This window comes from Acipenser ruthenus, chromosome 27 (assembly GCF_902713425.1).
Source record: "Acipenser ruthenus chromosome 27, fAciRut3.2 maternal haplotype, whole genome shotgun sequence".
NCBI lineage: Eukaryota > Metazoa > Chordata > Actinopteri > Acipenseriformes > Acipenseridae > Acipenser > Acipenser ruthenus.
The window spans coordinates 13,366,709-13,383,700 of record NC_081215.1 but is presented as its reverse complement, the minus strand read 5'-3'; the positions used below and the strand labels follow the sequence as shown (position 1 = coordinate 13,383,700).

At 38.9% G+C, this 16,992-nt stretch overlaps 1 protein-coding gene across 5 annotated transcripts in view; it reads left to right on the top strand.

Annotated features, from left to right (window-relative positions):
- Positions 1-8,236, top strand: part of LOC117431948 (leucine-rich repeat-containing protein 4C-like) — a 575,203-nt gene extending 566,967 nt beyond the window's left edge. For all 5 annotated transcript variants that reach the window (XM_034905148.2, XM_059002177.1, XM_059002178.1 and 2 more), the window contains one exon: positions 2,733-8,236. In XM_034905148.2, the coding sequence (XP_034761039.2) occupies positions 2,799-4,697 (1,899 nt within the window). In that variant the 5' untranslated portion in view covers positions 2,733-2,798 and the 3' untranslated portion in view covers positions 4,698-8,236. The remainder of the gene's footprint in view (positions 1-2,732) is intronic.
- Positions 8,237-16,992: the final 8,756 nt, after the last annotated feature.

The window sequence follows — 16,992 nt, the reverse complement described above, 5'->3', positions numbered from 1 at the left end:
GCAGGTCAATATCCACAACTTTGGCATTCGTTATTTCAGGAAAATACTCTGATGGATGGAGGGCTTTTGTATGGGGATGTCAGAGAGGGTCTGTAAATGTAACATTCAAGAATGGGAAATATCATGTTTGAGTACAATTAAGAAGAACAGTCGCGCAGACTAGCCTAAAGAACCAATGCAAGATTAAAGCAAGATTAATATAATGTACAGAATTAATATTTAATTAATTTAAATAATGACTAATTTAGACACCATTGCTGCATAAGACCTTTACGTGACTGAAGAGGTGTTTAGCCAGTAATCTCGATGGTATTTCAGTTTTGTGCATGCCCCCCTTGATCGCTAAGGGGTCAATTTGCATGTGACCACCATGGCTTTGCTTGGGGTCAGGAAAACATTATGTCAGAGTAAGAAACATTGCATAGCCATGGGGATGGGGTTATTCTGTTTACTATTTCTGAGGAGAGATGCTTAAATAATGTTCATGCTAAAACTGCATATACAAGCCTAAATAAATAAATCAAAATAGTAGTAATGTTAAACAAAAAAAAGCTAAGCTCCAGCTCTCCCCAGCTACTCACCTGACTTTTCAACCTTGCCATAACATAGTAAGAAATTGTTTACTGCCTAATCTTACCAGAACCGGCAAACATATTTCCTTTGTCAGCTAGGTTTTTGTATAGCGCCGGTTTTGAAAGTTCACATTTTCTATAATTCCCAAATGTGAACAGACCACAGTAAGAAATGTAGTCCCTGACAGGTACACTGCTGAAATCCATAACTTTTCTTAACCTGTAATATATATATATATATATATATATATATATATATATATTTGTTATAGCAGTTATACTGCAGGGGTCAGGCGACTCCCCCCCCCCCCCCCCCCCCCTGAATTCTTAAATTCAGAAATGTACAGTCACATGTCTTGTAACTACACCAGGGATTGTGGTCTAAAAGTGGTCAGTTTTACACCCATATAATTTAACATAAGACATACAAGTGATTTATCAGAGTGGCCCTTATGGTTTTCAATATAAAAATATTCCTTAATACACTGGCAGGCTCCATTTAGTTATGTTGGACCAGGGATTTTCTTGTATTTTTCTGTTGCCACACCATTGTTAACAGATTTATTTTCTTGTTACTATTAATATTGTTAGAAAGATTGTAATGCTTTGTACTGTGTATGTAAATAATTCATATTTTACACTGACATAATGGAAAATTAGTGAGTGTCCCCACTAATTGTATAATGCAGGGGCAGGATTGAATACAGTTCATGTTTTAATGAATAACTTTAGCGATTTCTAGTGCATTACTATTGAAGATTAACGCTAAATGTTTCATTCAGTTGGTGGAATTATCTTTCTAATACAGAAAGTGTATGAAGCTGTCAATCTGGAGGTTGAGTGGTGATTCCCTGCGGTGTAAAGCTGTGTGTGTGGGGGAGCACTGGAATGTAAATCACTGAACAGTTATTTGCATGTGTCTCAGGCCTGACACCTTGTATTATTTTGGGTATTATATGCAGGCACAATTTGATCATGAAACAAACTGCAGTATACTGTGACATTGAAAGTGTAGTAAACCACAGTAAAATATTCTCAAAGCATGTTAACACAAACCAATGATGGTTACGTATTCATAGCATCATAACAGAGGTACCATGCAATGAAAAAAAAACTTTTTTTTCTTTGATTGTGGGTAGTATAGTAAGGTATTATTTTTAAAAACAATAACTGCATTTTATTATAATGTATAAACCTGTTCTCAATATCGTGCTTTGAAAATGATAGTGGATCTACACGTTGCAACAACTAAAAATAGACCACAATCTATTTAATTTAAAGTTCATAAATCGAGGTTGTTACATGGGCAATTGATTTACCAGGAATCTATTTTAAAACAAAGGAATGTATTAAACATGCATTCAATCTAATAATATGTTCAGAAAAGTAAAAACGAGCCATGCAGGACATCAAATAATACTGTAAGTTGCATGCAATTACGATGGAACCTGTTTCATAGTTTATCATACACAAAACAAGAAAGAAAGAAACATTTAGGTTTGCGTTCTTTAACAGTAGAACCGCCACAGCAGTCATTTTGAGGGTTTGAGGTTTTCAAATTTAAATTACTCTGCATGTCTGAAAGTTATGCAGTTGTCCATTTTTGACTTTTCCTAAATACATATATTAAATACAGTGACAGTGTTTGAATGGCAGGATTGCGAAAATAAGGTTAAAAAAACATATAAGTTATAATGCCGCCCACCTAGAACCACCAAAGCCGTCATTTTGACTGCCTTTTACAATACATGTTTTTATTTTGAATATAACCTACAATATTCTATATTATTTTTATATACAAGCCTGTTGTTATCTCTACTGGACCTGGCAGCCATCAATTCGGGACTTTTGGACAAAAGCCCTTATTCACCTGTGTAGAAAGAAAAATAAACACAGTGCATTAAACTTGCTATTTTGAGAATGCATATATAATATAATACATATAATATATATTTAGTGTTTTTAGCGATTTTCAAGAAAGTAGAGGGCATGAATTGTTCCAATGATGGACAAACAATACAACAGTAAGTAGTACACAGTACACCACAAGAAGCAGCCATTTCAGTCATTTAATAGACAAAAATGTGCTAAAATGAAAACAGCAAGCATTGTCCTGAACCAGCCTTCTCCTAACCATGTGCTTCTCATCTCTCTTTTCAGATTGCCTAAGACAACAGGATCCAAAATAAAGGTCCACCAGCCAATAAATTATGAACGTTGAACAAGATGACATCGCACCCGCAGCAGACAATGAGAGGTCCTAGGTGGAACAGGGCCCTGTCCGATCCCTTGCTTGTGCTGCTGTTGGCTCTTCAGCTGCTGGTGGTGGCTGGCCTGGTGAGAGCCCAGACTTGCCCTTCAGTGTGTTCCTGTAGCAACCAGTTCAGCAAAGTGATTTGCACCCGACGTGGACTCAGGGAAGTGCCCGACGGCATCTCCACCAACACCCGCTATCTGAATCTGCAGGAGAACCAGATCCAGATAATTAAAGTGGACAGCTTCAAGCACCTGCGCCACCTGGAGATCCTGCAGCTCAGCAAGAACCACATCCGCAACATTGAGATTGGGGCCTTTAATGGGCTGGCCAGTCTCAACACCTTGGAGCTCTTTGATAACAGACTGACCACGATCCCCAATGGGGCTTTCGAATACCTCTCCAAGCTGAAGGAGCTGTGGTTGAGGAACAACCCCATCGAGAGCATCCCCTCCTACGCTTTTAATCGGGTGCCCTCCTTACGGAGACTTGACTTGGGAGAGCTCAAGCGCCTCTCCTATATCTCCGAAGGGGCTTTTGAGGGCCTCTCGAACCTCAGGTACCTAAACCTGGGAATGTGCAACCTTAGAGAGATCCCCAACCTCACGCCTCTGGTCAAACTGGATGAGCTGGAGCTTTCAGGCAACCAACTTTCCATCATCCGACCGGGATCCTTCCAGGGGCTGACTCACCTGCAGAAGCTGTGGATGATGCATGCCCAGATTCAGGCCATTGAGAGGAACTCTTTTGATGACTTGCAGTCCTTGGTGGAGTTGAACCTAGCCCACAACAACTTGACCTTGCTCCCCCATGACCTCTTCACGCCCCTCCACCATCTGGAAAGGGTCCACCTGCACCACAATCCTTGGAACTGTAACTGCGACATCCTCTGGCTCAGCTGGTGGCTCAAGGAGATGGTGCCTGCCAACACAAGCTGCTGTGCCCGCTGCCACTCACCCTCCAGCCTCAAGGGGCGCTATATTGGGGAGCTGGACCAGAATTACTTCACTTGCTATGCTCCTGTTATTGTGGAGCCCCCTGGTGACCTTAATGTGACTGAGGGCATGGCTGCAGAGCTTAAATGCCGGGCATCCACTGCCTTGACTTCAGTCAGTTGGATCACGCCCAATGGAACCATAATGACTCATGGGGCTTACAAGGTTCGGATCTCGGTCCTCAACGATGGTACATTAAATTTTACCAATGTTACTGCACAGGATACAGGAACTTATACATGTATGGTGAGCAATTCAGCTGGAAATACAACAGCCTCTGCCACGCTTAACGTTTCTGCCACCGAGAACAGCACCTTTAGCTACTTCACAACTGTTACGGTGGAAACCATTGAGCCCTCTCAAGATGAGGGTAGGACCACAGAGCAAAATACGAGTCCCACGCCCTCTAGTGGCTGGGAGGCCACCTACACCACAACCCCCCTTACCCCCCGGGGCACCAAGTCCACAGAGAAGACTTTTACCATCCCTGTGACAGAAGGAAGCCTAAATGGACTGGATGAAGTGATGAAGACCACTAAGATTATCATTGGCTGCTTTGTGGCCATCACACTTATGGCTGCTGTCATGCTTATCATCTTCTACAAAATGCGCAAGCAGCACCACAGGCAGAACCACCATGCCCCCACAAGGACAATTGAGATTATCAATGTGGATGAAGAAATCACAGGAGGTCCACCTCTGGAAAGCCACCTGACCTTGCCCCCGCTGGAGCACGAACACCTTAACCACTACAACTCCTATAAGATTCCATATAACCACACAGGCAACACAATCAATTCCATACACAGCTCCGCGCATGAACCTTTGTTAATGCGGGCAACCTCAAAAGACAATGTACAAGAGACCCAAATTTAATTTCTTTCATAATAAAAACCTGAATAATTCAACAAAAAAGAAGGACATGCAAAGGTGAGACAGTTGATCAATGACACCAAGAAATAGGCTATGTCTACTGTTTCAAAAAGTGTCTTTACAAAACAAAGAGTTTATTTATTAAAAAAAAAAGATCTATTGTGATTAAAACAAGAAAAAATCATGTATTCTGCAAAAATCCTTTTTTTTTTGTTGCACTTGATTCTTTTTTTTTTTTATTTCACCACTGGAAAATAGTGATTCATGGTTCTTGTAAACTCTGTGTAAATCTTATGTTTCAACTTACTCATTTAGGAGCATACCTCAGGTTTATGCATACCTTAAGCATTTTTCATTAATATTTCTCAAATACTATTTTCAAGAGGTGTGAATGCAATAACGTTACTATATCAAGAGAAAGAATATGTGCCAAAGGGAGTGTGCTATCAAGTACCTGCCTTCCTATTTTGGGGTCATATCCAGTTGCTTGGGGAGGGAATGGGGATTATTTGGGGCAGTTAGTGATAGGTGGTTTGAAATGCTTTTAATAATTAAAGGGTTTTGTATACTCTGAAATTTAGCATCAGATCCATCTTTCGTAAGTTTGCATCATATTAAATGAAACTTAATGTTTACAACATGTAATAAACCACCACAAAACTCAGGTATGAATGAACCTGCAGTTTCATTAGGTTTCCAATATAAAATAGGAAGAACTTAGAACACCCCAAGGGTAAACCTTCGATTTGGAGATTTGTGTACTGGAGTTTAACAATGGTATTTTATTTGTTATTCAACTTCTATTTTTTGCCTGCCAAGTCTTCTGAACTCACTGTTGGGCTGTTTGTTAAAATTACAATTTTACGTTGTCTCTTTTTGATTTTATGAGCAGTGTTACTTCTGCAAAAAATGCCATGCTGGTAGATGCAAATAACTTCAATGCGTTGACCATCAACCCCGATTCCCATCTCATTCATGTGACCATCCTGCAAATTCCTCTTGAGATTGCCTGTGAACTGTGATTCCCCTGCCGCCATCTGTATATTTGTAAGGATGTTTTGATAATGACACTCTCTATCCTTTTCTCCCCAGAATGGAGCTCCTAACAGACCACACTTTTAGATTGTCCAGCTCTAAGCTGCTCCATGCAGATATTAACCAACTATGAAGTAGACCAGAATGAAGGCCTAATTAGGAACAATTAAACAACGAAACCTTCCTAATATGCATGAGAGAATCACATACTTTAAACACGAAACACTACATTCTGAGGTAAAACTATTGTTGACACTGTTTTAGCTTGAAGGCATTCATTACTTATAGTTGACTCACCTCATCCAAGGTGAACAAAGGGCAGACATTATCTAGTAGAGCAAATTATCGTGTTAACAGCTTGAACTTTAAGGGAACAGGTGTTAAGCAGTTTTTAGTAACAGAAATCAAGTAAACACGACAGGATGCCAACTGTCTACACAAACAAAGGAAATGTGTCTAACTGGGGTCACAGGGCCAAGTCTTTATTTTTAGAATAACATCAGGGTCTTTCAAGTGTGATTTGTAAAGAGCATTACACAATGCAATGTTCACCATTGTGTGAAAGGAAAATCAAATGTTACAAAACTGCTAACAACCTTAGGCATGCATTGTATTCCTCCTTAAATACAGTCAGTTCTCATTAAGCTGAGGTTCAAGGGACTAGCAGAAACATTTGTCTTGTGAGGAGTTTATGAGAAATAGCCATTAGGACAATTGTACATTGATAATGTACTATACTTTGATATTAATACACATGCAGCATCTACTTAACTGACACTTGCATGAATATGGCCATAAAACTTAAAACTTTTATGAACAAATCTGTATCTTTTACATGCACAGTACAGGTACAGTATATTAAATATTAGATAGTGTTGGCATTTGATTCTATAAAGGAAGCCTTGGTCACATATATCTATGGTAGACAACTAAAACAGAAAATAGCTGTGCAAGGGGAAGGGCCAAGGTAAACTGTCAGCTTATATTTAGAACAGTGTGCATTCTCAATACTATACTGCTCACACCCACTCCTTAATATAACACGTATTAGAAAATGATAGTGTCTGTCTCCACTGAGAATATAATGTGCTACCAAACCAGTAAAAACGAAGTCTGTTTTAATGAGAATTGAGATTTTCTTTGTTACCAGTTAATAATAACAGTTTACATTTCTTTTCACAAAACATTATTCAAATTGTGTTCAAAGACCTTGATAAAGCAGCCCCCCAGGTGACGAATAGTTTAAAGGGTGATGTTACAACAATGCAATAGGGGCAATACAAGAGAACAGAAAGACTAGTAACATGACTTTATTTATGTAGTCTGTGGCCTAAAGCCTAGGGGTAGATTTGAAGCGGGTTGCCCCATTTTCTACAGAGGTGTAATCCCCTACAATCGCAGGGCCATCACAAACAGTACCTGGTACAGGTGTAGCTGCCTGTACCGCTGCACTTCAGTTTGCTGTTGAAAGCAGAAGACTTACTCTGATAAAATAAAAATGTATGGACAAACCACTCTGATTAATTACACAAATTGTAAAAAAATAAAAAATAAAAAAAGATGTCTTTATATGAAATGCAATACTTGTTTACCACTGTACAATTGCAGTTTTCCCATGCTTTTCCCCAGTTACACAATGCATTTTCCAGTTTACCGTGGTTTGCCATGCTTTTTTTAATACCGTACCTCTTTGGGCTTTACAGTGCTTCTCCATGTATTACCATGCTTTTACTTTGTTCTGATCCATGAGGTTAAAAATAAGATCATCCCTTAAAGGAGAATTGGGAAGTTATTAGCCCTCTACCCTGTTGATGCCTCCTTCACACCTGTCTTGAATCAGCTAATAGGTATTGCTTCACGAAGCAAAGTGCTTCTGCTCTTTTAATACTACTCTGCTCATTCATACTGTTCATTACACCCGTGCTGCTCTCAAGGTCACTGCGCCCATAGTAGAAACCTCAGAGCCTTTGTGAGGTTTGCTTCACAGTCGCCCAACAGTGGTTCATAAGCATTTCAAGGCACTTTACATAGAGTTTACCACGCTTCTAAACCATTTAAACCATGTTTCCACCGCTGTATTTGGTTTTCCATTGGAAAAGAGATTGCTTCACCTTTGCAAGGGAAATGCAATTTCCTTTTTTGTAAAAATTCTGATCAATCTTTCATTATATTTTTTTTTATGGTGAATTTTAGTGATGAGATTTTGGTCTATTGTGTCTTCTTCTGTAAAAGCAAAAGAACCCAATAAGAATGTTTTGTTTTTTTCACAGGGAATGCTGTATTAGCAGTAGATTTATATAAAGAAAAAAAAAGTTGTTTTTTTTTATTTTATTTTACATGTGCCAACCTGTTTGAAAATAAAAACCATGCTGTGAAAGAAAAATACAATCTTGACTTTCATGTAAACACCCATCCATGACCTTTGAAAAAGAATGATTCCTGAAACCAGAGTTTGTAGTTCATACACAAAATAAGGTTATAAATAAAATATTGGGGTTTTTTTTGTACTGTTGATTCGTTAGTGTTTATTTCATCACACCTACTGGCTTTGGCCCAAGTCCAAAAGAAAGAAGCGTTCGTTGATGTTGTTATTATTATTATTATTATTATTATTATTATTATTATTATTATTATTATTATTATTATTATTATTAGTGATTTAGCAGACGCTTTTATCCAAAGCGACTTACAGAGACTAGGGGGGGTAATACGGACATAAGCATAAGACCCGAACTGACCTCTCCACTAGAGACCTTGCTCTTCAGCTGAATGGTAAGATGTTCGTCTTTGAACTGTATGGTTTGCTGTTTCTATCCAGCTCTTGCCTTTCCATTCAGTTCAATGGGCTGAGATACCAATTCCTTACAGTACTCACAGAAGGACCTGTTTGGTTTTGCTGGTAGTTGAAAAAATGAACCTACTTACTGTTTTACTTTTCTTGAGGGGGGGGAAGAGGAGGGGGGAGGGTTCTATATCTCAGCTGCAATAACACACACAACAGATATAGGCATTAACAATATCAACAATGTAATAAAAATGTAGCTTTCATATACCTTATTGCAAACCCCACATATATCAGCACCCCTTTTAATTGTAATTGGTTTTCCCTTTTTTTCTTGCTTATCCTTATAACATCCAATTGATTCATGTTGCAGCAGGTCCATTTCTATTGGAATCCCAAAGTGGCATAGAGACAAATAGGGTTAAGGCTAGAACTGGGGAATGTGGACAAAAAAAATACTATCTGGAATGAAAAAAGGCAAAGAAAACTACAATTAATAGAAAAGTGAACATGATTGTGGAAGTTTGGGTCACTAGGTTTACCTTCAACAGAACACCCTGTAGAAGATAATAATTACAACAATCACATCCAGGTGTTCTTTTGGAGGTTAAATATATGAAGAGCTTCATACCAAAATGCTATATAACCATGTTCATTGTTTTTAGTAAATTGATTTTTTTTTTCAGATACTTAGCAACAAGCATGGTTGCTTTTTTCACTATTAATGTTATGTGAGTAAGAACAATAAAACAAACATATAAACATTTAAATCTACCTCAAAAAGTTGAAAAAAAATAGACATTTAAATGCTACATATCCCAGATTCCGTCCTTTTTGCGCAGAATATACAGCATGTCAATTATTATCCAAACATCATCTTCAGAGCCAGTTCACATCTGTGCAACTTCAGAACATGCAGATATATAAAAAACAATGCATCAACAACAAGGAATACAAATCAATCTATCTACCAGCTTGCCTAATAAGTAACTACAGCAACACAGTAAATTCATGGTCATGAGCAACACGCTTCCTTTTCTTGTTACATAATGTGAGCAGACGAAAAAGAGATTCTTTGTCTGCCTTCTCATAAAATGAATCATGATTCAGCACGACATCCACCGGCGTATGCTTGTCAGCATGACAGAGGTCAGTGTTTTTATCAGCAAAATGAGTGCAGATCACTCGCAGGATTTTGCCTCGCTTCTTCTGCTCTCACTTGTGAGCATCCTAGGATGCCTTACATTTTCTACCAACAAGCGATGTTACCACTGGCTCTGACATTTGATCAAATTTGTTAATTTTGACTGATTTATTCAGCCCGGTCATGATCCAGCTTTCACTCTGAGATAATGTGCGCTGCCAATTGTGATGCATGCGTGATGCTTATTGGATGATGGGATATATTGCGGTTTGATGAAAACTGGATGTCAGATGTCGCGTTTTGAAACGAAAGCTGTTTTTAGCATTTGGATCACATGGCAGATATCGCATTTTGACTGAAAATGTGTACACTAAGTGAAAAGGCTACCCTTCAGGAGTAAATTGACAGCTATAGTTGGAAATGTGTGGGATTGGCGTTTATCGCGTTTTGGTATGCAACTCTTCATATATTAGTGTAAATTGTCTTCAGCTTCTTCATAAAACTGGTGTATTAATTTAAAGAGAATCTGTTCCCACCTCATATAAAAAGGATGTCGGTCACATACAGTACATCCCCCAAAACGGCTGTAGATAAAATACTTAGCAGCTTTAATCCTGTCTGGGTAAACTGTTCTCTCGATAGATAGAACAATGGAAGTGTGACATACAGTCGGACAGACAGCTTCCATACAACCTCAAATTAAAAGTGCTAACGACTAGCATTAACCTCACAGCCCATGTACAGTTTCTCTACAGCTCTAGGAAGGCCAGATTAAAAATGCTAACAACTAGCATTAACCTCACAGCCCATGTACAGTTTCTCTAAAGCTTCCATACACCCTCAGATTAAAAGTGCTAACGACTAGCATTAACCTCACAGCCCATGTACAGTTTCTCTACAGATCTAGGAAGGCTGGATTAAAAATGCTAACGACTAGCATTAACCTCACAGCCCATGTACAGTTTCTGTACAGCTCTAGGAAGGCTTCTGATTGCTAGGACTTTAACCTGGGTTATCTGATTTGTCTGATTCTTTTCTCAACTGCCCATGTGTTCAGAATGTAGTCCTTAACAACATGACCCACTGTATGTTGGGCCATCTGCTCAGTGGTATAGTCGTCAGGTCACAGACTCACATTTCAAGAGGAAACAGGAGGCAAAGGCAATGATTCTCCAAGCAACTCAGAAAAATGATGACATTTCAGTATTGGATCAAGTGAAATCATCACTTCAAACAGCTATGGCTGGAATGTAATTTTTAATATGGTGGGACTATTCATACCAAACAGCAAAACAAACAACTAACACATTTCTTTATGTTTTTGCAACTTTTAGCACTTTCAGAATTACATCATTGCAATTATTTTCATTGCAATTTTATTTTATTTAGTATTATTATATCTTCCTACTGGCTAAAGTGCTGCATCCAACAAATCTCAATTGTGACGAATCAGTGTTTGAAAACATAATTAAAGTATTCTGTGTTTGTTATAGCAGCAAATAATTATTTTTTCCTACATGGTCAGGTCTTCCAAATCAGTGGTAATCTGTTTAACCCCCTGCTGTTCCCTTTGACCTGCCTTAGCTGGTAAGTATATTATTGTTAAATGCTGTTAAAGGTATGTATTAAGGTATGGAGTGCAACATGTGTAACTTGAAAATCGATCAGGGCCAGGGGCTATGGAACTAGGGGTGCTGGGGGTGCGGCAGCACCCCCTGGATTGAAGTGCTGTGCACCTGCTTCCATCATATATAGGGGTTACAGTTTTGTTCAATGGCTTTCAGCACCCCTATTATAAAAATTGTTCCAGTGCCACTGATCAGGGCCACCGTAGCACAGTGGAACGTTGCATATCCAACCGTCACATAGGAGCCCTGATCAATTAACCACCTCGCTAAATAAATATTAAAAGTAGGCTACAAGAGTAATGGCATTGGCAGCAAATGCAGCTTCCGCGATGGAAACAGAAAGAAAGCGTTATAGCAATCAGCCTTTTGGTGCGTTCCCCTTTAAGAGAGGCAGGCTGTGTGCGTGTGTCAGTCAACTGCGTGTAGCAGTGATATTTCAATACACCAGTTGAGAAAGCTTTTTTTTTGTGCAATGTGTTTATATGATGGAGCTCATGCTTGCAGATATTGGCAGCGTGGTGTAGCTTTTAAATGCATTTGAATTAAACAAAGCAAGATTCATAAACGCAATGCTTACCAGCCGTTTGTTTAAAATAGCCGAAGCAATATTCAAACTGAGCTGCTTATTGGCTATTGGCAATATCAAGAAAGAGCGCAAAGTACAGTGACAGAGATATTAAGAAAGCAGAACCAGGGCAGCAGGGACTTCTAGAGTTAAGAAAGAAGCCATCAGTTGCAGGTTACATTTACTGTTTGTTTTATATTTTATTTAAAAAAAAAAAAGCTTTGTGTGGAGATGGCTTATAGCAAACTGCATAGCAACACTGTGTATTTGTAGCCTAATTAATCTCGTTTACATTTGCTTACTTTTAAAGCAGAAAATGTCCCCATGTTTAAAGCAGTTTGCGTGTTGTTTTTGTTCACTAACCTATTTATGGATGTGTAAGTGCTTTTTCTATAAATGTTCGCAAATCCGACTTTTTCACATATCCGCCTATACCCGGTCCACAGGGGGTTGGATATGTGACGTTGTACTGTACTACAAAATATCAGGACATCACCACAAGAACATCTCAGTTTAAAACTGCCATAAATTACTGTAGAAATGATCAGATGTAATGATATTTTGGAATGATATTACTGTTCACTGTACCTACAATTGATTATTTCTTTAAGGTTTTAAAAAGGCTTGATCAAACATTTAGTTATAATATCGCTAATGCCTTTCACAAAATCAGAGTTGTATTAACATACTTTGCAAAATTAAAAAAAAAAAAATGATGGTAAAAACCTGACTTCCAAGAATATGTCAGTTTGACATAGCTAAAAGGCTATGCTTCAGCAAATCCACTTTTAAACTGCACAATGTAAGGTAGTGCTGATATTTTTAGCATAATTCTTACTGTTACTAAGATTAAACATCCACTATGATTTGGAGCTCACTATGCATTTAAAAATTAATCTTTTACAGTGCCCAATTATATTATATTTTCTCCCCAATTTAAAATGTCCAATTACGTTTCCTCACTGCATCAATTCCAGACAACATGGGCATCTTCCAAATTCATAACCATAGCCTCTTAGTGAGCTATCAACCTCTGGAGGACAGGTGTCCACTTGAACTCACCAGGCACCTGGTCAGTAGGATCTGCTTTTGCTTGATGATGTGAAACAGTCCCTTCAAGTTTTGCCTTCCTAATCCGTGGTAGAGCCAGAGCAAGCACTCCCTCTGGAATCCCCAGTGGTGACCATTGACTTCACACAGCAAGGATGTAAACCTGCGCTCTCCTGACTCTACGACGTCCTCCATACCATGCGCCCATGCTTTTACCTGACCATTGACTTCACACAGCAAGGATGTAAACCTGCGCTCTCCTGACTCTACGACGTCCTCCATACCATGCGCCCATGCTTTTACCTGACCATTGACTTCACACAGCAAGGATGTAAACCTGCGCTCTCCTGACTCTACGACGTCCTCCATACCATGCGCCCATGCTTTTACCTGACCATTGACTTCACACAGCAAGGATGTAAACCTGCGCTCTCCTGACTCTACGACGTCCTCCACACCATGCGCCCATGCTTTTACCTGACCATTGACTTCACACAGCAAGGATGTAAACCTGCGCTCTCCTGACTCTACGACGTCCTCCACACCATGCGCCCATGCTTTTACCTGACCATTGACTTCACACAGCAAGGATGTAAACCTGCGCTCTCCTGACTCTACGACGTCCTCCATACCATGCGCCCATGCTTTTACCTGACCATTGACTTCACACAGCAAGGATGTAAACCTGCGCTCTCCTGACTCTACGACGTCCTCCATACCATGCGCCCATGCTTTTACCTGACCATTGACTTCACACAGCAAGGATGTAAACCTGCGCTCTCCTGACTCTACGACGTCCTCCACACCATGCGCCCATGCTTTTACCTGACCATTGACTTCACACAGCAAGGATGTAAACCTGCGCTCTCCTGACTCTACGACGTCCTCCATACCATGCGCCCATGCTTTTACCTGACCATTGACTTCACACAGCAAGGATGTAAACCTGCGCTCTCCTGACTCTACGACGTCCTCCATACCATGCGCCCATGCTTTTACCTGACCATTGACTTCACACAGCAAGGATGTAAACCTGCAGGGTGCAATGGTAAATTATCAATTTATTATTGTTTCTGAAATTATCTAGCTGATGTACAGATTAACTAAGAGCTGCTGGATACTTTTCATATTACCTAAAATAAAAGAGCAAATGTGTTCAGTGAACCAATTTGGGGCTTAGGCTAGCTAATTTACAAAGCTTCTGAGAGGTGTTGGATAATTTGGGTATTTGATACATTTCAGATTTTGTGCTATAAATTGAGGATACACCATTAACTTCCATGGAGTACTGTAGTTATTCCATGAATAAACAGAGCCCAATAACCCACCAGCCCACATAGGGGTTTACAGCTGCCATGAATAACCTAACAAACAGACCAAATGCATGAAAGAGTTCATTAATATGATTGTCGAACCGTTCTCACACATTTCTAGTAAAATAGCACAAGAGAAAAGACAGCTTTAACAAATGACTGCAGGGGTGCATCACATGAGAAAATGCTTGGATTAACAACACAACATGTTGGTTTCTAAGCTGCCCACAGCCTTTGGATCAAATTGGATTTGCAATTTCTTCCCATTTTTTTTTTAAATGTTGGTTACTTACTAATTTCTTCTAATTTTTTAAAAAGCTCTCAATTTATTTTAAGAATTTTGTTTTATGATGTTGCTAGTCTGGAAACAATGCAAACCAACTGGACTGACTGGTGTAGTGTCAGACATTTCAGCATTTTTATTTATTTTTATTTTTTTGTAAGCACAATTGTCTTTTGTGTCACACCAAATTTTGCTTTCCACTTTCAGAAAAATCAAAAAAACACACAACAATTTTAAATGATCATAAAATGGAGGGCAAATACTGTAAGAACTCCCTTAATTTAAGTATGCAAACAGCTAATTATTAATAAAAAAAACAAACAAACAAAAAACATGGGCCCCATATTAAAAAAATACACATTGTGTGTCTAACTGAAAACTAAATGGATCATTTTTACACCTCAGAGAATGTGTCTGTGCTTGCGTGTCAAGTTTTTTGTTCTGAATATAACTGTCTACTTTAGAACAAAGTGCACAAATCTATATAAATGCACAAAACATTTGTAAATCCCATTAGTTGGGACTGACCATCTTTCTTTTTGGAAACATGCAGTAGTGTTAAGTATGAAATATTGTTGATGTGTGTAAGGAAGCATAATATATAAAAAAAACAAAAACATAACTAACCAATATATTCAGAACATCAAAAGAAACTTATCACTATTATAACACATTTATTTTTGAAAAAAAATTAAGGTATATAAATGAAGGACATTGACAAAATGTTTTGGTTTCTTTAAAATCACTCGGTCATTCATCCTTGACCATGACACGCTTCAGTGACTATGACTGAAGCATATGCACTTAATCACCTAATTAGTGAGTTGATTGGACACTGTATATGGAGTGATTTCAGCTGTTGAATTGCAAGCTTGAATAAAAGTGATAAAGAAAATCACAGAAAAAAAACAATATGCCACGCCTGTCAAGAGAGCAGCGCCTTCGTGCAATCGGCATGTTGGAGGCTGGACTAGGGCAGCGTACTGTGGCTCGCCATCTTGGGTGCTCACAGCCAGCAATTTCAAACCTGTTTTGGTGACTGTGTATTTTAGTGTACTGTATTGACAGGTCCACAGCATCATGTTTTGGCGACTGTGTATTTTAGTGAACTGTATTGACAGGTCCACAGCATCATGTTTTGGCGACTGTGTATTTTAGTGTACTGTATTGACAGGTCCACAGCATCATGTTTTGGCGACTGTGTATTTTAGTGTACTGTATTGACAGGTCCACAGCATCATGTTTTGGTGACTGTGTATTTTAGTGTACTGTATCGACAGGTCCACAGCATCATGTTTTGGCGACTGTATTATTGGTCATTGCTGCCAACTCGGGGATGACCACTACACTCAACCGTATGTGGACATGCTACAAGTTCATGGATATGTAACAGGAATGAATGCAAACAAATTATAAGTATTCTCTATGTTGTGTATCCTCGACATACATGTATAAATACACTTTTATCATGTTTTACTATTATTTGTTAAAACTCTTGAAGTGTTTTTGTTTGTAAATTAAAAAGGACCAATACTGCAATACTACTTTCCTAATCACTTTTTCGCTCATCGAGCTTGCTATAAATCACTCCCTATAAAAAAATCACTCTACACATTTCACTCATACTCAGTGAATTAGCCTTAAATAGGCTAACCAATTAAAAGATGTGTCTCTCTTTTTTGTCAGTAGTTTAAAATGGATATTATAACGTTCAGCACATTGTTTTAACACTGTACCAATATGAGGCCTGTTCCTTTAAATGAACTCTCCAGAGTCCACCTCCGGAAAGAAATAAAAGGAACAAAAAAACAACAATATGGCAGTTGGAAATCTTAACTCTGGGAACGCCCACTAAATTGTATGCTTTGGTACTTAGGAAAGGAAGAAATGTCCCATTATGTAGCTGGGCTTTGTAATATACCAATTAGAAAACTGCTTAATTCAGACCTATTATGTGCATTATTTGAGAAGTGAAGATTTTCCTATTGTCACAAGTGACGAATGTTAATGGTTTCCTGTGCGTTTATATTGTATATTTGAAATTGTGCAGAATCTGCTCCTCTTAAACCCCTGCTAGTTTTTTTTGCTGTGCTGATTCAGAGACAGAGTGCTGTTCTGCCTAGCAACAGGAAGCCCCGCCTGGTTAGTGCCACGGCCAATGGCGCTACAGGTGGGACTATATAAGGCAGAGAGTTGAGACAGGAAGGCAGAGATGTGGAAGCAGGAAACAGAAGACTGGATTGGACAGGGCAACAGGAGTGCATGCAGGCAGAAGCTCGTAGCCTTGGAGGAATCATTTTGGGAAATCAACTGTTTGCTGGATTATTTTTCTTCTGGCTGGAACGCTGCTGAGGGAACTGGTCAGAGTTTCAAACAATGGATCCAACGGGCTTGAAAAAATTATTTTTTTAAATTCTTATCTTTTTGTGCGTGACAGTATAGGACGGAAGCCTGTATTTTGTGGCTGTTACTATATGTGATAACCAACATAGCTATCT